The sequence below is a fragment of the Nanorana parkeri genome, unplaced genomic scaffold (assembly GCF_000935625.1).
Source record: "Nanorana parkeri isolate BGI_ZX_2015 unplaced genomic scaffold, ASM93562v1 scaffold13, whole genome shotgun sequence".
Classification (NCBI taxonomy): domain Eukaryota; kingdom Metazoa; phylum Chordata; class Amphibia; order Anura; family Dicroglossidae; genus Nanorana; species Nanorana parkeri.
In genome coordinates, this window is record NW_017306281.1 from 2,385,168 (window position 1) to 2,408,022 (window position 22,855).

The 22,855-nt window shown below is 40.8% G+C and overlaps 1 protein-coding gene across 1 annotated transcript in view; it reads right to left on the reverse strand.

Annotated features, from left to right (window-relative positions):
• CCDC62 (coiled-coil domain containing 62) overlaps positions 1–22,366 on the reverse strand; it is a 44,872-nt gene extending 22,506 nt beyond the window's left edge. The window contains exons 1-10 of the mRNA XM_018556870.1: positions 22,339–22,366; positions 20,745–20,825; positions 16,226–16,418; positions 15,410–15,576; positions 13,961–14,062; positions 12,299–12,470; positions 9,309–9,410; positions 7,048–7,136; positions 5,538–5,623; positions 4,578–4,722 (exon numbers count right to left, since the gene is read on the reverse strand). Of these exons, the coding sequence (XP_018412372.1) occupies positions 4,578–4,722; positions 5,538–5,623; positions 7,048–7,136; positions 9,309–9,410; positions 12,299–12,470; positions 13,961–14,062; positions 15,410–15,576; positions 16,226–16,418; positions 20,745–20,774 (1,086 nt within the window). The 5' untranslated portion in view covers positions 20,775–20,825; positions 22,339–22,366. The remainder of the gene's footprint in view (positions 1–4,577; positions 4,723–5,537; positions 5,624–7,047; positions 7,137–9,308; positions 9,411–12,298; positions 12,471–13,960; positions 14,063–15,409; positions 15,577–16,225; positions 16,419–20,744; positions 20,826–22,338) is intronic.
• Between the last annotated feature and the right edge of the window lie 489 nt (positions 22,367–22,855).

Genomic DNA, 22,855 nt, shown 5'->3' on the forward strand with positions numbered 1-22,855 from the left:
GCTACACCATTTGTTATATGTGTTTGTTTTTTCTTCACTTTTTTAGTTGGAGTCCCTTTTCAACCTGACTGGATATCATGAGCAAAACCTCAGGTTTCCCTGCTACTGTTCAGCGACAGCTGCAGCATTTGAAGTGTGGTCCCAAGAATTGTGGGACATTAGGAAAAGGTGGCAAAATATTTAACTGAAAAAGAGTTGAGATCGTGTCTGAACACTTGTGTGACAAACAAATACAGGAACAAAGCGATTGTCCTACCCTACAACTACAAACATAAGAAAATAAGTAGAAAAAAAGGGGCCTTGGACCATGCTATAAACAACAGAAAAAGTTTATTAAACTTAAATCAAATGAATAACACTTCTTTAAGAAACAAAGGAAAGAAATACCTATAACCATATCCTAAAAAAAATTCAAGAAGGGGTCCAGCTTAAAGTAGTATTAAACCCTCAAACCTTTTTTTTAAATAATGAATCCAAATGAAACAAATATGCATTGCCTAGCAAAGGATTTCTTTACAATTTTACCGGAGCACTTACAATCATCATGTTTCCAAACAGCTGACTCCAACTCTTTCAACTCAGCTTCAGCAGTCCCCAGCAGCCATCCATCTACTAGCTTGGAGAAGGAAGGAAGGAGCAGGGAGGAACAAGGAGGGGAGTGGATTGCCTTGCTGTGCCTGTGTGTTTGTGGAGACACACACAGCTTACTAGCACACACAAAAGGTGGCTCCATAGGACCCTGCAAGGGAAAGGAGCCATCCTAAAACAGGACCAGTGCTCAGGGGATCAGCTGATTCTGCAGAAAACATCAAGGAGCCACATCCATTTTAAGTGATTTACTCAGCATTTGAAATACTACTTTAAATGGTAAAATGGTCTAAATCAATGCAACACTGGATACACGTATTTCTGGTAAATGCTACAGTGTCAAAAATTATTTAGAACCACCTTCTATTTATCAAATATATAACCAATTAAATACAAACTATATCCCCAAATTATATTTAAAAAAGGGATGGTTGTGAAGAATAAAAACACAATTTATCTATACACATATAAACAAAAGGTGCCAGAAAACAACATAATATCAATTCCACTTGGAAAGTGATTAGTTGGTCGAATGCTTGTATTTAAAAGTAATTAAAAGTAATGCAGGTAAGCATATAATAGTTATCCTCATATCTTTCATCTGCAATCTATAACTTGGAAAGGAAAAATAAATGATCTAGTCCTTTGCTGGGTAAAGCCTCATATTATGTCAATATATCATGGAGTAATCAATCATTGAACACATATGTCCCATGTGTTCCTCAATAGGCAAATGCTGTTGTTTCATCTGTAGATCCCCAACTGACGCACATATTCACTGTGAAACTTATGAAATATCTAATGCTTTGTTTAATTGTATTTCTTGAACAAACATAAAAGTAGTCTGGCTGCAAAAAACAGCAAAATCTCTTGTAAAAAAAAAAACAAAAAAACAAAACACATCTTGTGGAAAAGTGTAAATGTTCTATGGATGTCAGACCTCTGAAACAATCAGTTTATTTATGGGTTAATATACCTTCTTTGTATGGTCCACATTCCCCTTTAATCTGAAAATTTACCTATGAAACCTTAGTGAGATAACCTGATACAGACTGTGGAAAACAGAACAGCGCACACACAGTAAAACCCTATCTGGAATAATTCAGAGGTTTTGCGAGATTATATCATGAATTTGGCTACGAAGTCAAAAAATAGGTAAATGATTAACAAACTACATGAAGGACAATAGATTAAACAAATAAATACTAAAATGAGGTGACCTGGTAATAATAAAGCTTTTAATCTTCAAACTGGATTTAGAACTATGACATGCATCAGATAATTATCTGCAATGGACCTCATTTCTATAAGCTGTAAGTTGTCATTCTTCATTTGTTTGTATAGCACACATAAATTACGCGGCACTTTACATGCAAGGATAAACAAGGTCATGGCAACTGGCTCTGCAAAGAAGGGTTGTGCCACTGCCGGATGGCTGGGAAACACACAACAACCATATAAACACCATGGAAGCAGTATAAGAAGCTCACTATCAGGATCCTTTATGCTAAGTTTCAGCTGCTTTGCATGATCTGGTTTATGCATACCATTGTTATGGAAGCACTTAATACCTGGAGGTATTTTATATCATATACCAAGGTGTTATTTTATCAGAATTGTGTCCCTAAACCATTCAATTAATATACATAAACACTGCATAGGTGTAACATTGAGATTTTAAAAATTGTTTAATCTTTTCATTTCTAATATATCAGTATTATAGTGCATCTCATTCGTCGTAATTTCCATTTCAATATTTTTATTAAGGTTTTCCAAAATTAAAACAAAACAGGAAGTAAAATAAAAAATAAGACATAGCAATGAACAACGTCATCAAATAAAACATAAAAAGGCACGAGTAAAATGTAAATGATGCTAGAGCAAATGCAAAACGCACGGGTGCATAAGAAAGGAAAATAGGCATTCGGTGCCCTTTGGAAAATTGAGGCACTTTTATGAAATAATGTTAGATACTCATGAAAGAATCTTAGAGGAGAGAGAAAACAGGGGGATAGATCGGAAACAGAAGCAAACAAAAGAAGACAAGGTAGTATAAACATGAGAAACGAGATAAGACTATCGCTCATTCTTTGAAGATGCAAGTTATTCAATATGATGTGTTCAAGCAGTGCGTGCAGGGATTCTTTGCGAGTGAAAAACTTTCTAGTGTCCTCACAGATTCCTACGAAAAATGTAAAAACATCTGGACGCCTTGGTTCTCTATAGCTGGTCCTGCGTTGGACCACATGATACCCTCATATCTACTCATATGAGCAGAGGAGCAGGGGAGCAGCAGCCACAGGAGTGGTAAAGTAGCAAATCGGCCCATGACAGTAGAGAACCAAGGCGTCCAGATGTTTTTAAATTGTTCATAGGAATCTGTGAGGACACTAGAAAGTTTTTCACATCATATTGAATAACTTGCATCTTGAAAGAATGAGCGATAGTCTGCTTAGCCACTAACAGTATGAACTACCCCAATTTCTGCTGAGAGTGATTTAGTTGATCATTGTTTGAATTAGGCAGAGCATGCCAGGGATCTTTCCATTAGTCAAACTAGAAAAAATGGTACATGCATGAATCTATAACCGGCCTTTATAGCAGGGCGCACATTGGGAAGGCTTACAACAATACAAAACACAAAAATTCCCCAGCCTCAACCTGCCAAAACTACTGGTTTGGTTGCAGGCTGGCTGGCAGGTTGAGGCTGGGGAATTTTTGTGTTTTGTATTGTTGTAAGCCTTCCCAATGTGCGCCCTGCTATAAAGGCCGGTTATAGATTCATGCATGTACCATTTTTTCTAGTTTGACTATTTTGGGTTAGGGGGACGCACTGGAGTCCCAGCACCTTATTAGGAGGAGTAAGCCACCTCCAGGTACACCTGCATGTAATTTATCAACTTCATTAATATGCTCACACTTGGAGACTCGGATACATAGAGTTAGGACCACACTTTGCAGAGGTGCCTTGACGCGGCAGTGTGGCTTCTACATATTTTTGGCCAAAAGTTTGTGCAACTAAACCTCTGATTTTAACGCATACTGTTGACAGGGCTACTTGTTTGGTTGCAGGCTGGCTGGCAGGTTGAGGCTGGGGAATTTTTGTGTTTTGTATCTTTCCATTAGTCGTTTTTTCTATGGCTCTTTTTTCTGAGCCTCTCATCAATATGATTGAAGCTGATTAAAAGAATGAAGGCAACCCAGATTAATGATTGACAGGCTCTAGGCCTAATGTCTAGGTTCTAATGAGACCCAACAGAGACTGTCAGAGTGACCTGCTCTTTTGTATGCAGGCAACGTCAGGAAGAGGGATATCCAGCTGGATCCTGCCTGTCATCATAGAGACATGGGGCAAGCAGGGTGAGATCTCAGCAGAATTTTACAGGTAAGTAACACTGCTTCTACCGACCATGAATGACCATACCGACAGGTGCATCATGACTCACACTGAGCTAAACAAAATATTGTCTTAACACAGCAACCATGTGTATTCCTACATAAATCTTGGTGTGTTTGTGTATTTTTTGCAGATCTGCACACTAAACCAGCATGAAAACACTGTTGCACTTTGTGAAGGAACTTCCTGTAAAAAAGACCAGTCACCGCTGTGCTCTCTCCTTGTGCATGGTGACTGGTCTTGTATCTGCTCCCTCCTGTAGTTATCTGCAGGCAGCCAATAGTGTGGCAAACTCCAAGGTCCCACTTACAGTTGTGCTCTTGGTACAGGCTACATGCAGCATAGCAATGATATCACTACTACTTTTAGATGCTTGGTGCACTGCACATAAAGTGAATTTATAGTATATGTTGCTATTAAGGAATAGATTTGATTACTTTTTTTGTGCTCAGAGTTCAGCTTTAACAAACGTGGTGACATTCATTTCAATGCAGTTCCATTTCACGTAAATAATCCCCAAACTGGCATTTTCAACATTTCTGAAAATTCTGTGACACACATTGATTTGAAATACACATTCCATAATACTGACTTGCCATTTTAAAGGTCCCGAGTCTCTTAGGCTTGATTGCATCAATGGAGGCTTCAGGTCTAATAAGTTGAAACGGAGGCTTTGACAGCTTCCAAGGAACTCATCTCTTTCATCAGAGACCAAGGAACTGAGGTTCAGTGGACCACTGCTAGGAAAAATGGTATAGTCATATCCATAAAAATCCATAGAAGATAAACTAAATAACAAGCCCTCCCCAACTCAAAAATTTCTCTCAAAAAAGGCAAAGCTTTTTTTTATAGCTGCCCAGTCACAGCTACAAGAAGGAAACACACCTGTGTTTCCTTCTAGTATCCATTAACTGATGTATCCATTAACTGATGTAATAGGTCAAATTATTAGAAATTAACTATAAAATTGTCATCATATACAGCTTCCCACTCCATGTACATCTTGCCAGTCTAAATTCAGCAGATACGTCCGCTTATTTGAATTGGAGTAAGAGCGTACAGCAAATAGGAAACCATGAATGTTTCCTGCAAATTTCTTGATCTATGAATTACACTTTTTTAGGACTGTAAGCTCTCAGGGGCAGGGCCCTCATAACCATTTTGTCTTGTATTGTATTCCTTATATTGTAAAGTGCTGCACAAACTGTTGGCACTATATAAATGTCTGTATTATAATGAAATAAAAAAAAAACACTTTAAATTCCGCCTCTTTCTTCTTAATGCAATGAAAACTATAAAATTAGATTAGTGGTTGTCATGCATCGTATCACAAGAGAAACATGCATGCTGCTATAGCCGGTTTCCTTCTGAAAATGCTAGTTACCTGGAAGTCATACTGACCTTTTGGCTTCAATACTTCTGAGTCAATGACCTGGAACAAGTATGCAGATGCAATGTTCCTATTTCACTCTGACTGACATGTATATTTGTTCTGGGTCAGTGTCTGAAAGTTTTGAAGCAACAGCCAGATATTTCTAATAAACTTTCTTACCTGACATCCGCATCTGCCTGTGCTTTATCATTTGCCTCCAAATTCACATGAAGAAATTGTAAATCGTGTTGCTGCTTCATGTATATCTATCATAAGATGAAAAGACATGTGGCCAATATGAATGCTGGTATGCTTTACACAAATAATCACTTTTGTGCATAAAATTAAAGTGAACCTGCCATGCCTAAAGTGTATATGCCAACAGTCCTGGTAAAATGCAGGCATTATATATAATCCATGTATCTGTGGAGTATCCTGTATTCTAGATCCAGGCTTTATATACAGCCATGTCTTCTCTGTAAACTGGGATTAAAATGGAACTGAAACCAAATAATTTTTTAGTTTTGGATAGACTGGAGAGGGATTAGAACACCTGTCAGATTTGAATTGCGGTATGTGTCCCCGTTAGTGAGATTCAACCTCTGTATTTGCCCTGGTGACCATAATCACCGAAAGTGAAAGAAAATGCCAAATGTTGGGTTGCCATCATAACAGGTATAGATGGGAAATCTTCCAATAGGGACACTAGTTCTGGTGATAACAGGGATTTCCTTTCACTTCCTGTTGTTGGCAATCGGACAGGAAGTGAAGGGAAATCTCTCCAATAGCAAATAGATGGCAAGAAGAAAGTTGACAGGGGTTTTAACCCTCCCTTACTCTATATAAAACTGGCAGCTGCAGAGGGGAAGGAGCGTTTGGTGACAGGTAAGAGCAGCAGGGGTGGGGGGATGGAAGATTGGTGTGGGGTAATTCTATTTTTCCAAATTTGCCTGGGAACATGGAATTACCCTTTAAAGGGGTAGAGTTAAGCCCTGGGAACAGTCAAGTTTAATTTCGACTCCAAGGCCTTTAAGGACTCCGTGGCTTCAGTACTTTCTAAATCACTTTCACAGATAAGGATTATCAAAAAACAGCCAGGAGAAGTCCTTATTTGTATGCATGATCTAAGCCTGTAGCTCACATAGAAATTAGAGAGCCAGTATGACAGACAGGCAGGCAGGTTAACATCATCAGAGGGAGAGGTTATAACCAAGAGCCTACATTACGGTCAATAATTCACAATATTTATTTTACTATAAAGGCACAGGAGGGGACAGCACTTTGCTGGAAATGCTAATTTATACACTTTGATGACAAGCCAGGCTCACTTTATAGAAAAAATAATTAATTAGTGAGGTAAATAGGATTCATGATCAACCTGACTTATGAATCCTTCTATGTTTTCTGAACATTGCTCTATGTCATATTAAGTAATTAAAGACTGGCTCTCAGCACTCAACGCAGATGGTTTCCGGACATCTGCTCTCCTTAACCAGGTACTGTTCAAATCATAATCTGTAGAACGGATATCTGCAGACAGGTGGTCAGGAAATTTAAAAAACAAACACACAGATCTCAATGGACTTTGAGACATCTCTACTAATAAAACTGCCATTGAAGAGATTACAAAACCTACTTGAATTAAGAAAAATAAGTAACTTAAAAGTGATCAGTGATTTTATAGCCTTACCTGCCGCAGGTTTTGCAGTTCTATGTCTGTTCTGTCTTTTTTGGATTTTGCCAATTGAAGAAGCTGATCTTTTCGCTTTTCTCTTTCAGCTAGAACAAGAACCATTGATTCTGACTGTAAACACCAATTTGGATGATTAAATATTAATGAAAACACATACAGCATACGGTATGCTGTAATTACTGAGAGAACTATTAGAAATAACCTTGCTACAGGGTAGAAGACTCATTTGTCTATTCCTAGAAAGCTTTACATATTAACAGACTTCAAAGTGCAGCGAGATGTACTTTTTGCACTTGAATGCCATCTGCACTGATATTTGCAACGTGAAATACAAGAACAAGCCAAACGATTTTATTTATACTGCACTTTTCCGCACTGGAGGTAAAATGATAACTAAGGCCTGCCTGATTCAGACAGGTGTCAAGGGGGGTGGTAAAAACAGGCGGTTAATCCAAATTTTTATTACCCCCCTAACAGGTAAAATAGCCCCCCCAAACGTTGAGCCCTGTATACATGCCACAGCCATGATCCTTTGCATTGCAGCAAATTTTAAATAGCATGTTGAGCTTGGCAAGCGATGGCGTTTTCCAGGCCGGATTTCCATTTCAGGCACCTGTAGACATGAATAGAAATCTGTTTACAGGGCACCCTTATGCAGTGTGTTTGCAGAAGCCGGCGGTTCCTGTAGGCGCCGCTGGTCTTGGAGCAGGAGGGTGCATCTTGTGCAGAATGCACCCTCCTTGCTATTGCCTGGGTTGTATCTTGACACAACACCGGGAATTAGGCAGAGTGGGTAGCTGCACGCCGTCCCTCTATAGAGGGCACTTGTAGGCACGTGGCTACTCTGCCTAATGGTAAATCAGGCCCTGGTTATTTGCTAAGTGCGACAATTTCAATCAATTTCAATAAGTGGCACCACCTGCCAAATGCAGCATACTGGTATTACAATAGAAAACCCTATTGGGATGATAAAAAAACAAACAAAAAAAACTGCATTCAAGATGCGGCAGTATCGTTCACTGAATGCCAGGCCGCCCGTCTGAATGGCGTCGAACAGAGCCTTGCTGATGCCCAAGACTCCCTAACATCTGGGGTGAACAAAGTGAATGGGGGAATGGTTCAATAGACACAACTATTCAGGACTGCACCATTTTCAAATGTTTGCAGACTTTTATGGGCAAAGATGCTGTGGTCTCATATCTCTAAATTGCTTCTTGTCAGGGCAATCGCTCCCAACATGGAAAGCACTAAAACCGCATAGCAATGAGTGGTCAAAGCAACAAGCGTGCTGCCCCTAGGTTAAGTAACCAAAATATGGATGGCTTAAAGTCATAATATAAATGTTATTTATAGTCACCATTATCTGCCACATTGACTTCTGCATTCGGATGTTACAGTGTTGGACAGTTTTTTTGTACACATGAGAGGATTAAATGAAACTATTACCACAAAATGCCTTATTAATAAACTTTTGTAATAACTATAGGTTTACTTTTAGCAAGGGTTTAAGGATCGGTCCACACAAAATTGATGTCACAGTTATAAATGGGGTCTGTTGGACAGTCACCTGTTGGATTCTTCTGTCTCTCTCTGCCATAGTTCTTGGCTCTTTTGCCACCAACTTTGGAGTTTTGTATTTTGTTCACACTGGGTTGTTTCTGCTTGTTTCTTCTGCCCCATTCTCCATGACATAATTCTGTTCATTTTTCATAAAAATTGAACAGGGCAAGTGAGGGTTCCCCCCGTAACCACTGTGTCAGGAGTGCAGATGTTGGAACTCAAGTCAAGTTAAGCTGTGTTATGGCTATGCAGATAGAAACAAGGAGGTTCGCTGTAAGGGACAATTTTCCAGCGCAGTTTCAATGCTAGACAAGGCAATATACCTTGTTCAAATGGGCTCAGTTCACACAACTGCGTTGTTGTGGTTTGTGCTGAAAAAAGTACTGTATGCAGGCACAAACACATCATACAACACTGTGCCCATAGTGACATTTGAAAACAGTTCCTAAAAAAAAAAAAAAAAGGATCTAAGAAACTATTAGGCGATTTAATTCTACAGCATCTGCTAAAAACTGAAATAACAGTTCTGAGTGTACTGCTGTTACAAAGATTGCAATTTATAATCAGCATTATTTGTATATGTGAGCTTTGGAATTAGTGATCAGTATGACAAACATAATGAAGAAGGAGGATCACAAATCATTAAAAAGGCATTAGATGCTTTGTTACTTTGTAATTGTGGAAAGAACTCCACTGACCTGCAAAGACCAGCTCAGCCTGTAAGTAGGCACTTTCCTGTTTTAGGCGGATAATCTCTTCCCTCTGCTCATTGTTCTCCACCGTCTTCTGACTCAGGTCATCTTCAATATACAAAGTAATGAAAGTGCAATTATTACTACATGGTTTAGACACTTTCATAAATTGAAATGCTGCAGTGAAGACAGCTACATTCTAAAAATGTGGATGCATATAGGTAAAGTCTAAAAGCAATGGACACAACCTACGCACATAGCCCTACTGGCAGCATATACCAGAAGTTGATGAGTTTTTGCAGTATTCAGAATCACAGTTAACAATCTAGGAGCCAACAGACACTTTTAGGAGTCAGGGAATATACTGTGTACTGCAGACTTTCTCAACCAGCGTGCTGCGGCACACTGGGGTACCTTCTGGCTTTGTCAGGGGTCCCTTCAAACTTTCACACAGCATCATGCATTTCCATGGTGCAGGTGAGCCTGCCAGTAGTACCATGGATCCATCCAGGAGGTTGCCTCCTTCCAGACCTGCTCCACCTACTACCCTATGTCAAGCTGCACTGTGGTGATGATTATAAAGGTAAGACTCTGATGTGAATGGGTGCTTCTGATTTCATGGGAGAGTCTCTGATGGGAAGGTAGGGGCTCTGCGTCTTTTTTGTTGTTGTTGTTGCATGGTGTCCCCCCCTTAAATCTATACCAGACCCTAACATAAAAGTATGGTATGGATTTTGGTGGGAACCATGAGTCATGAGCAAAATTTCTTGTTACCCATAGCAATTAGCGGTCTTGGATTAAAAACTGAAACAATGATTCACATTGGTCGATATCTGCAATAAGAAATTTGCCTGTACACACTTTTAATACAATAGCCCCATAGTGACAACTATTTGAAAAGTTAAAGAATATTTGGAGGGTAAACCACACATATAGAATGATTAAAGCATATTTTTCCTAAGCCTTCCTCCTACCAGAATACTAAATGGTTACATAATAATATTTTTCCTTTTGTGCTATCTTGAAAAGCATTTCTACGCTTATTAACCTCCCTTAAGAATTATCAAAATTGTATTCTACCAATTTAGATCATTTTCCATACATCTGGTTTCCATACACTCCTGTATATGTTTTATTTTGCCTTGGATGCTTTTCATTGTATTAGTATATATGCGTTTACACCTATGTGCACCTTACATGCATTTGTAGACACATAATTATACAGTACATATCTTTTTAACACATTCATTTGCAACGTTTATATTCTTAGATTAAAAGAACCTTCGATAAACTCATGTATGTGCTGGAAGCTGTCATGATTCTGACAGCTTTCCGTTTATTGGTTACTAGGACACCAGGCCACCGGAGTCCTAGCAACCAGTTATGCATCCCCAGCCCCATTTCGCTGCTGGCCAGAGGATTCTCAGCTGGCAGATGAATATAAACAAAGGGCCAGGGATGCTGTCTAACCTCATTACCCAAATATGGCCATATTTGGGTAATAATGTTAGCCAGCATCCCCCTGTCTACATTTATTTATCTTGGTGATGTTGAGTGGGCAAAACCTGATGGAGAATTCTAAAAATTCAGAGAACTGAGTTTCCCATCGGGACCACTCTGCTGCAGAGTGACAGCAGGCAGGAGCCAAAGCTAGCCTGCTATTGACTATGGCACCTTACCACTGCCAGCTGTCAATCAGCAGCAGACCGGACCTAAGAGGGAACTCAGTTCTCTGGATTCCGCTTCAGGCTCTGCCCACTGCTTGAGTCACTGGTTGTTAAGGACGAGGTTTCCAACATATACATGAATCTGGTGCAAGCAGTGACAGTTGTTTTGCGCATGCATTACAGACACTAGTTATGAATTCCGGTGATTGATGTGAACAAAAGCATATAGTACAGACAATACAATACTGTACGTAGGGGCTTGGTTAAAATGTGATATATCTGAGTACTGTAGGAATCAATGTTATATTTATATGGGCAGGACATTGGCTTAGTGGTTAGTAGTCATGCCTTGTTTTAATCCCAACCAGTACACTACCTGCATGGAGTTTGCATGTTCTCCCTGTGCTTGTATGGTTTTCCTCCAGGTACTCCAGTTTCCTACCTGGCCCTAATATATATGTATGTAAGATGAAAGGGACCTTAGAATGTAAGCTCCTTGAGGGCAAGGACCTATGTGAATGGACAGTAAGTAAAGCACTGTGTAAATTGATACTGCTAAAAATCTGTAATAAATAAAGTTTAAAGTGAACATATGCATGAAGTAATCTGACACACTTTCTGTGAATTTGAATAATTTTTAAGTTTATGTGAATAAAGAATGCATCAGTATTCTTTGCTTTATCATTACATAGTGCATTTTTTAATGTACTACTAGTCACAAAAGTATGGATTTGTTTTTAAGCTCAATGCCTGGCAAACAGCTAACTTCACAGATCTAATGCACATATGAGAGCAGTTTTGCTTGCCAAACAATTTATATTTCTGTCCATCCAGTCCTGAGATTTACAAAACTCTTCAACACAGCAGAGGGCTGCCTGCCAGGGGAAAAGGGGGAGGGAGCTGCTCTTCTACACTTCCACCTTGTGAATCAACAGTAAAAGGAGAAGCAGCACACCGATGAGCTCATATATGTCTTTTTTATTCTACTATCTCCTCCTATCACCACACTTCTTGCACTGAACACACCCTTGTGATGCTTCTCTTTCTTCCTCTGTGAGCTCTGTTGTACAAGACTGCATGGGGATGATATCAAATCAGATTCAGATACTTACATAGCTTGCATTTAAAATGTCAGATATAAACCTTCTTCCTCTACCAGTTTACATAGAATAAGCAAAGGTTCAAAAGAAGTCATGTTTTGGTTATTTGTTTCTGAAAAAAACCTGCTTTACTTTAATGGAACACTTTTCTATGTACTTTGAATCACAATACATTAAAAGTAGGCCGACCCTAAAAAAGAATTTGTAAAACAAAAATAAATTCTCATGCCTTTTAGATCATGAACTTCGGTCTTCAACCCCTTTAGCTTGGGCGTAAGATCTTGTGCTTCCCTTGAAATCGTAGTTTCCCTACGTCTGGTCTTGCGCAATTCTGCATCTAAATCCTTAAATCGAGATGTAAACTCTCTGATGTGTTCGGTTGCTTCTATAATGTCTGCATCCTGCAGCGAACAGTGACAGAACAACACATTAATATTTGGTACATGCATAGATATAAGTAGCTACATTCTTAGCGGAGTTGTACATAACCCTAACTAGGTTTCTTATCAAAGTTTCTTTTTTCTCAACTTCTGGATTTTCTAAAAACTTTCCAGGCTGGAAGGTCTGAGGGAGAAAAGTAAAACCTTTGGTCTTCATTAGGTCTCTTGAGGTAGGTCTTTTCTCCCAAGGTACAGAGTAAAGCTACCCATACACTGTTAGAATTTCGTTCAAACAACGCTTTTTAGAACATTCGATCTTGCCATCATAGACTCATTTCATTCGTAACCCCTAAAATGTCATCCAGCCTGCGTACTTAAATGGAATCCCAGGCATATTAAGCGGGCTTCTTTTGTGCTTAGCACATGTGCATTACAATATGTACAACTTTTTCCAAACGAAAAGCACATTCATGATTAGAATTTTGTTCATTAAGATGAGAAATTAGAAAATTTTTCATCCTGTTTCTTCAATTTTCTTGGTCACTACGGTCGCAAATTAACATGTATTAGACACCACTAACCATTAGAAAGTTCAACAAACGTTCTAAAAAGCAACATTTTTTAACACAATTCTACAGGTGTATGGCTTGCTAGGAAAGTGTTAGTCATAATAACCCAGACCTGGGCATTTTACGGCCTGCAAGCCACATCCAGCCCACCGGCTGTTGCTGTCCGGCCTGTGGTCTGGACACGAACCGATCGCAAACTTGCGCTCATTTATGGCTGGCTAACAGTGGATGTGCCAGCCTCCATGGTATCCTAGCAACCAATGACATAAGGTGTCCACCTCCTCCGCAGTCATTGGTTTCTAGGACTGCCAGGCAGTCCTAGCAACTAGCGATGTCAACTATGTTCCCAGCCCCCAGCATTACAGGAAGACAGATGAGTATCTTCTTCCGTCCTCTGCTGCAGCCTGCTCCACCTCCCGGCTCCTGCCTCTGACCTATTAATATAGTAGGAAAATAAGCTATGAGGGGACAATAATATAAAGGGGCACTCTAATTAGGGTGCCCCCTTACATTGGATGTCCAATCAGAGTGCCCCCCTTACATTAACTAAGAAAATAAGGGGCACTGTGATGGGGACAATCAGATTAAGGGGACATTCTGGTATGGACAATTAATTATTAGTCGTCCTTATCGGAATTCCCCCCTCATTAGTTGCCCCCATCAGAGTGCCTTCTTTTATATTAATTGCAAAAGTGGGGGGCACTCTGATGGGAACAACCAATGTAAGGGGGCACTCTGATGGGGACAACTAATTATTAGCTGCATCCATCGGAGTGCCCCTACATTAGAAGCCTCCTAATCAGATTTTTTACCAATTTACATATGTGCCTACGCTCCTTCACAGTAATGTGTTGTCCCCTCCACAACAGTTCCGTTTTCTCATGTGGCCCCTTAAGAAAATGTATTGCCCACCCCTGTAATAACCCATATTATACATCGTACCTTCAACTTTAGTAAAGTGGAAAGCTCTTGTTCTCGGGCCTGTAGTTGCCCAACTTGTGCTGACAACTCCAAAACCGATTCACTCAAGCGTCGATTTTTTTCCTGTAACAGTCAAGAAAGGACATTTGTGGAAATGACAAATTACACCATTATTTGCTCAAAGAGCAGTCTACTACTTCTTGGATCACCTTCCTGATGCTGATTCAATGTCCATTGAGCAGGCTAGAGCCAAATAAGTAACACAGAAACCTTCATTGCTAAACCACATGTTACATTTGTAACCTGTCTAGTCATGCAGTACTGCAAATATGTGTTAGTCACATTACTTGCTGAACAGAATTGCAAGCCATACAGTAGATAAAACTGTATACATGTATTTAAAATGTATGTGTAGCGGTTCACTACAGGCCAAGTATTTTCTTTTTCTGCTTAGAAAACACATAAATAGTACACATTCTTATGAGCAATGACCCACTACCAATTCTGTTGCTGGCAACAAAAAGAAAGGGATCATTATAAAGAGACCAGATTACTCAGATGGTTCCATGTTATTACTCCCTCACTGTCCAGATGAACGAGGGGTCACTCCCTCACTGCAGAAATGCTGCAGAATCTCCCTCACCACCAATAGCAGAATCTCCTCACCACCAATAGAGCAATGCTGCCAAAAAAGGTGAGTATTTGTCTTCTGCCCTCTGTAGCAATGGGCTCACAAGTGTGACATAGCCATTAAGGTATCCTGGATGGGTCAAAGTTGACTGCTAGTTTGCTGCTGTTGACCACATCGGCACATCTTCACATTCAGCTACAGGATTTTTATACTGAAACACTTGAAGCCAGGGGACATTAATGTAGACAGGAATGGAGAAGTATGTTCTAACGTCCAAGTGGCACAATTTTATCTCAATTTCTGTAAATATTAGCACTAATCTTCAAAACCAACATTCCAGAATCTCCTGCTCAAATCAGATAAGCGGTTGCAGACCGGTCCATATTTTCTACACTTGTATGAAATGGTTGTTTTCCTAAAAATAAGTGTGTGTTATGTGGTTGCTTTAGCTCCAAATAGTACTTCACATATCTATCCATGGGTGCCCATTGAAAAGGAGTGTGCCTGACCATATAGGTAAGATCTGACTCTTCATCCAGCACCTAGCTTTGCCATAGTCGTAAAGCATCGGATCAGGAGACAATGCAGACAAGCAGGGCAAAGAGGTCCCCTCACTTATCTCAGGGGGGAACTATAGTGATCAGGGCACTTTTTCTAACCAATCTATGGTTTAAAATTGTCCCATGTCTATGGGTTGCTTGGCTATAGTAATACAGATATTTTTGTTGGTTATATGGTCTCACCCATGTGGCACCTAATGGCTTATATATCTGCTGAGCATAAAGGTTTGTTTTTTTTGCATTGGCACAAGGATTGTATCTATATGCCAAATATTTTACCTCTAAGTCATGGCAATGATTATTGGCTTCTGTTGCTACGAGAGAGAGCTCCTGAAGTTGCTGCTGGGTGTTTTCCAAGTTTGTCCTGCGATCCTGGTGCTGTTCTTCCAAAAATTGTATCCTCTTGGTTAATGATTTGATTATGTTGTTCCTTTTCTGCAGATCACCTAGTGAATAAACATACTTATCTCATTACTGCCACCATCACCTGTAATTGTCCAGCACTTAAAGCCCACAAGATTTAAATCAGCTCAGAGCATGTACAGTTGTGGTGCCGCTCGTGTAGCCTTCAACATCTGTGATGGGCCATGCATTACTATTCTAGTTTTATTTAGTAAAATGTATGAACAAACTACAGGAGAAAAAGATACCTGCATGATCCAGCTGTTGATATTGCTTACCTCTGGACTTTTTCTGTATTATCAATATCTTTTTGTAAGTGAGGTTTCCATAACTATACAAAGTATTCTAAATGGGGCCCAACTAAAGCTCTAGATAGCGGAACCCAAACCTCTTTCCTCCAGCTGGTGATCCCTCTAGTGCTGCACCCCAGAATTCTATGCACTTCCCCCAATGCCAGGCTGATTATTTTGCAATCATCTAAAAGCCCCCACCTTCAGCACAAATTTGTTTTTACACATATGCTTCCAGTCATTTATTTGAAGGATTGTGTTGTATTGGAATACAGATTATGGTTGCTGCCATTAACAGGGGCAAAATATTTATTATTATTATTATTATGATGTACTTTTTGTTTAAATGAAAAATTCCATTAAAAAAAAACCCCCAAAATAAAAATAAAATAAAAACACATACTTTCTAGTCTGGCACACTTTTGCTCCAGTGTGAGAATTTTTGGGCGATCATTTTGCCAAGCCAGCAGCTGCCTTTGTTGCAGTGATACAATATCATTGAGCTCCTTATCTCGATCCTTCAGCTCAGCGATCAGCAACTGCAGTTCTTTTCTCTGTTTCTGGATGGTGGAATTTTCCAGATCCGAGGACAAGAACTTAAGATATACAATAAAATTAACAGTAATAATGAAGCATATGTTGCCAAGCTCATAGAAATATAGAAGACTAAAAACAAAAGTAAAGTATTCTTTCATACATATCAAGGACAGTCTACCAGGACCAGTGTTAATTATTATTATTACTATTATTATACAGGATTTATATAGCGCCAACAGTTTGTGCAGCGCTTTACAATATAAGGAAGACATTACAATCACAATACAATTCAAGACAAGATGGTAAGGAGGGCCCTGCTCCTGAGGGCTTACAATCTAAAAGGGAGGGGCAAGTGATGCATGGGGTGGTAGCTGTGTGGGGATGAATTGTTTGAGAAAGTGATAGTTCAGTGGTTAGCTTGAGGTGGAATAGGCTTCCCTGAAGAGATGAGTCTTAAGGGATCGCCTAAAGGCAGTCAGAGTGGGAGATAGTCGGACAGGTTGGGGTAAAGTGTTCCAAAGGATGGGAGAGACTCTAGAGAAGTCCTGGAGGCGAGCATGGGAGGAGCTGATGAGGGAGCTGGAAAGCAGAAGGTCTTTTGAGGAGCGGAAGGGACGGTTAGGGTGATACTTTGAGACAAGGTTTGAGATATAGCCGGGGGCAGAGCTGTGGATGGCTTTGTAACTGATTGTTAATATTTAGAATTTTATCCTTTGGGCTATAGGAAGCCAGTGCAGGGATTGGCAGAGGGGGGATGCAGACACTGAGCGGTTGGTTAGGTGAATGAGTCTAGCAGCTGCATTCATGATAGACTGAAGGGGGGATAGCCTGTGTAGTGGAAGGCCAATGAGGAGGGAGTTGCAATAGTCAAGTGAGTGGATGAGTAATTTTGCAGTTTCATTGGTGAGGAAGGGGCGTATTTTGGAGATGTTACGAAGGTGAAGGCGGCAGGATTTGGATAGTGATTGGATGTGGGGAAAAAAGGAGGTACGAATCAAGGATCACACCTAGGACCTTGGCATGTGAGGAGGGCTGGATAGTTGTGTTATCAATCTCAAGGGAAAAGTTGAGGGAAGATGCATGGGCCGGAGGAAATATCATGAGCTCAGTTTTTGAAAGGTTGAGTTTTAAGAAGTGTTGTGAAATACAGGCTGATATGTCGGTTAGTAGATTAGTGACGCGCAAGGACACTGAGGGGGAGTTGTGTAGTAGAAAGATATTTTTGAGTGTCATCGGCATAGAGATGGTATTGGAAGCCATGTGAGGTTATTAACTGACCAAGGGAGGAGGTGTAGATAGAGACGAGAAGGGGTCCAAGGATAAAGCCTTGGGGGACCCCTACAGAAAGGGGAAAGGAGGGGAGGAGTTAGATTAGTAGGCGACACTAAAGGAGCGCTTAGATAGGTAGGAGGAGAAACGTGAGAGAGCAGAGTCTTGTAGGCCAAGCGAGTGGAGTTTTTTGAAGAGGAGCAGGTGGTCAACAGTGTCAAAAGCAGCTGAAAGGTTTAATAGCAAGAGTAAGGAGTAGTGGCCATTGTTTTCAGCTGTTAGTAAGTCATTAGTGAGTTTTAGGAGGGCGGTTTCAGTGGAGTGTAGCGGGTGAAAGCCAGACTGTAAGGGATCGAGAAGGTTGTTATCAGTGAGGTGGCGGCTCAGGCAGCTGTAGATAAGGCATTCTATGAGTTTTGAGGTGAATGGGAGTAAGGAGATTGGTCTGAGATTGTTGAGGTCGGTAGGGTCCATTGATGTTTTTTTGGGTATCGGGGTGACCAGAGCATGCTTTAGAGGGGAGGGAAAGATGCCAGTAGAGAGTGAGAGATTGAAAATGTGAGTAAGAGAGTATAGGATAGAGCAAGAGGGTGACCGAAGTAATGGTGAGGGAACAGGGTCCAAGGAGCAAGTGGTGAGGTGGGTGTCAGAGAGAAGCTTTGTTACCTACTCTGTGGTGATAGGGTGATGGAGGGTCTGGTACATGAATAGGGGAAGGTGACTGCACAGTGGCGATCTGATCACGAATTGTATACATTTTGTTTTTGAAATGAATGGCAATGTCACGAGCAGTGAATGAGTTAGTGGGTGATGGCAGTGGGGGACATAGTAGAGAGTTAAAAGTAGATAAGAGTTGACGAGGTTTGGATGAGAGTGTGTTAATGAGAGTGACAAAATAAGTCTGTTTGGCAGTACTGTGCACTCTGTTCTCACTCATCTTGGAGTTTCTTGGAGGGAAACAAGAAACAATATTTAAAAGAGAACTTTTTTGGCTATACTTCTCTTTTGGGTCACAGGAGGACATACAGGTGAAACTCAAATAATTGGAATATCGTGCAAAAGTTCATTTATTTCACTAATGCAACTTAAAAGGTGAAACTAATATATGAGATAGACTCATTACATGCAAAGCAAGATAGTTCAAGCCATGATTTGTCATAATTGTGATGATTATGGCTTACAGCTCATGAAAACCCCAAATCCACAATCTCAGAAATTTAGAATATTGTGAAAAGGTGCAATAGTCTAGGCTCAAAGTGTCCCACTCTAATCAGCTAATTAAGCCATAACACCTGCAAAGGGTTCCTGAGCCTTTAAATGGTCTCTCAGTCTGGTTCACTAGGAATCACAATCATGGGAAAGACTGCTGACCTGACAGTTGTGCAGAAAACCATCCTTGACACCCTCCATAAGGAGGGAATGCCTCAAAAGGTTAATTGCAAAAGAAAGTTATGTGGAAGAAAAAAGTATGGAAGAAAAAGGTACACAAGCAGCAGGGATGACCGCAGCCTGGAGAGGATTGTCAGGAAAAGGCCATTCAAAAGTGTTGGGGACTTTCACAAGGAGTGGACTGAGGCTGGAGTCAGTGCATCAAGAGCCACCACACAGAGACGGATCCTGGACATGGGCTTCAAATGTTGTATTACTCTTGTCAAGCCACTCCTGAACAACAAACAACGTCAGAAGCGTCTTACCTGGGCTAAAGAAAAACAGACCTGGTCTGTTGCTCAGTGGTCCAAAGTCCTCTTTTCTGATGAGAGCAAATTTTGCATCTCATTTGGAAACCAAGGACCCAGAGTATGGAGGAAGAATGGAGAGGCACACACTGCAAGATGCTTGAAGTCCAGTGTGAAGTTTCCACAGTCTGTGTTGATTTGGGGAGCCATGTCATCTGCTGGTGTTGGTCCACTGTGCTTCATTAAGTCCAGGGTCAACGCAGCCGTCTACCAGGAGATTTTGGAGCACTTCATGCTTCCTTCCGCAGAAGGAGCTCTATGGGGATGCTGACTTAATTTTCCAGCAGGACTTGGCACCTGCCCACACTGCCAAAAGCACCAAAACCTGGTTCAATGACCGTGGGATTACTCTGCTTGATTGGCCAGCAAACTCGCCTGACCTGAACCCCATAGAGAATGTATGGGGCATTGCCAAGAGAAAGATGAGAGACATGAGACCGAACAATGCAGAAGAGCTGAAGGCCGCTATTGAAGCATCCTGGTCTTCCATAACACCTCAGCAGTGCCACAGGCTGATAGCTTCCATGCCACGCCGCATTGAGGCAGTAATTGCTGCAAAACGGGCCCAAACCAAGTACTGAGTACATATGCATGCTTATACTTTTCAGAGGTCCGATATTGTTCTATGTACAATCCTTGTTTTATTGATTGCATGTAATATTCTAATCATCACAATTATGACAAATGACGGCTTGAACTATCTTGCTTTGCATGTAATGAGTCTATCTCATATATTAGTTTCACCTTTTAAGTTGCATTAGTGAAGTAAATGAACTTTTGCACGATATTCTAATTATTCGAGTTTCACCTGTATACTAATGTCCTCCTGTGACCCAAAACTCAGCACATAGTGGGCTATTGCCTGTCGTGGCAGACTCTATCTAAAGGTGGCCATACACTTTACAACCATCGCAAGACCTTAGTCTTGCGATGGTTGTAAAGTACTTAAAAAAACGTACGATCTGCCCATCTTGGACAGGCAGATCGTACTCTCGATCATCGCAAGCCCGCCCCCCTGAGGGGCGGGCTTACGATGACTGTAATGAGGGGCGGGCTTACGATGACTGCAAACACGTGCGCACACCGGCCCGTTCGGCAGTTGTCGAACCAGCAGGCCACTAACTCGCCGAGAATCGTACGATTCCCGGCGGGTTTTCTAGCATGCTGGTTCGACGGAAGACGTGCGACCGTACAGTAGAAACGGTCGCACGCCTTCCATACACTGCACGATTCTTGCACGATTGCGGAATTTCCCGCGATTCTTGTACGAGAATCGTGCAGTGTATGGGCACCTTATTAAGATATTTTCTGTGCAAAAGATTCCTTTTACAGATAAAACTAGTATGTTAGACATTCCGGTATATACAAATTACTCTGTACCTTTGGTGATAGAAGATCTGAGTTGTTCATAAGGCTCTTTGATGGTCACTCCTTCAGAAAATAAAGCAGCTGTTGCAAACACTGTGGATATATATGAAAAGCAGCATTAACACAGCAAATGTAATAAAAACGACAATAAGACTGCATTAACACAGCAACAGAAAAACTGTTGTTTCATAAAATCTACACACCCCTTGCTCAAAAACATTTCACCAAAATTCTTCAAAAAATGGCAAATGCTAATGACAAGTGTAAATCTTTACTCTGTTCATGTTGTTTCACTTTAACAACAGAGAAAATAGTAGGATGTGCCACCTGGAACTTTTCTAGACTCCAGGTGCCCAGGTCTATTGATGCCCCTGCTTTTGACTCTGTCGGCACCCCTCCATTTTTTTGATCGACTTTTGTCGAAGGAGCCTATCCGGCTGAACACTGACTGCAGCCAATCAGCTACAGTCACTGTTCGGATACTCTGACAGTGGCACAAATGCTGCTATTATAATATAATAGCCCAGGGGGAGTGGGCTCTTTGGAAATCCCCCATCCACATTGTGTAGGGTGGATGGGGGAATCTGTTTGATTCCTTTCATTCAGCTCGCAGGCTGAAAAAAATCTTTTAGCGTATGGCAGGACTGGCAATGTGTACTATTTGGGGTTTTCAGATTTACACTAAGGGCTGGTTCATATCATGGCATTGTGCTAAAGCCATGGTACCACAATGCTCACAATGTATTGCACCGCACACTAGGTGTGCATTGCCTTTCATTTATATATTCTGAATGGCACTCCAATGCAACTCCCAGCGCATACCACAATAGCGTGTTAAAAAAAGTTCATTGTATCTATCATGCATGTATCATGCACATGTACAGAGTCCAGGGAGGTTTTATGCTGTTTGATCATGGATACTAGTGGGTATATTTTTATCATGTGGATCATGTAATCTTTTAATAAATACATTTTTTTAATGTCATTTTGTCATTATTATGTTGTATTATCCCTAATTGCATTTTTGACACCTTAAAAGCCCCATCTATCTCTTTTTTTGTTTTTCATTGTGGTGTGGTGCAGAAAAAAACAGTGTATGCACCTGGAACAAACATGCAGTTCAGGAAAATAAAAGTCAAAAGTACTTATAGTAGGGTTCCTTTGGTCCATGTGTGTTTATCAATTAAAATGGCTCGTTCACCCCAGCCAGCCGCACTAAATGTGCTTCCTTTCGTCTGTGCTGGGAAGAACAGTGCTCATGTATTGATCCCTGAGCATCGCATGGATTACTTTTTCCTTTGTTAGAAAACAACATTTCAATTCCTTCTATTCACTGCAGCAGCATTGCGATGTGGTGGCTTGCACTGAAACCCACTGCACCAAATAAAAAAGTACTCCGTGCTTTATGTTTGTTCAGCACACACCACCGTGGCGGTGTGAACTGACCTAATTGAATACCCAGGCTTTTTGCCTCATCTATGCATTGGGACTGTACTGCGTAAGACTACCAACACAGCACCAATGCATCTGTTGTGAATGAGCCCTAAAGAGTAATCATCCCAATGACATTGGAAAACCTCTACCACCCACAGACTCACTTTATTACCTTGTAGAAAGCGGCAGTTTACTCCTCTATGTGGATGCACAGTTGTTGAACTTGTCTTGTAGAGAGTCAGCAAAACTACCCTGTAAGAAAAGCACAAATCGTACTCTGATTTGCAACAGTGGCTGATGACAGCTGGAGTCATACTTACTCTGTGCTTGTTTAACTCATTTTGGAAGCAGCTCCCATACAGAGAAAGAGATCTTTTCTGCAGCAAAACAGACGGCTGCAGTCTTTTACTTGTCTCCCATTACATCTAACTACAGCAGTATTCAGGAAGGCGGGTAGGAGGTGTCATGCGTACCATTGGCACGCTGAACAACTACTGTCCACTAGAGGCTCATCTACATTTACTACTATAGTAGACTACAAGAAAATGGAGGTTTAATAGCTATTTTAAACCTACAGATCAAGCAATTAATACCTTTCCTGCTATCCAGGTCACCGAATTCTGCTGCGTCAAGGAACTAAGCATAATAGAAAGGACAAAATGCACTTTGTTAAAATGAGTATAAGATAA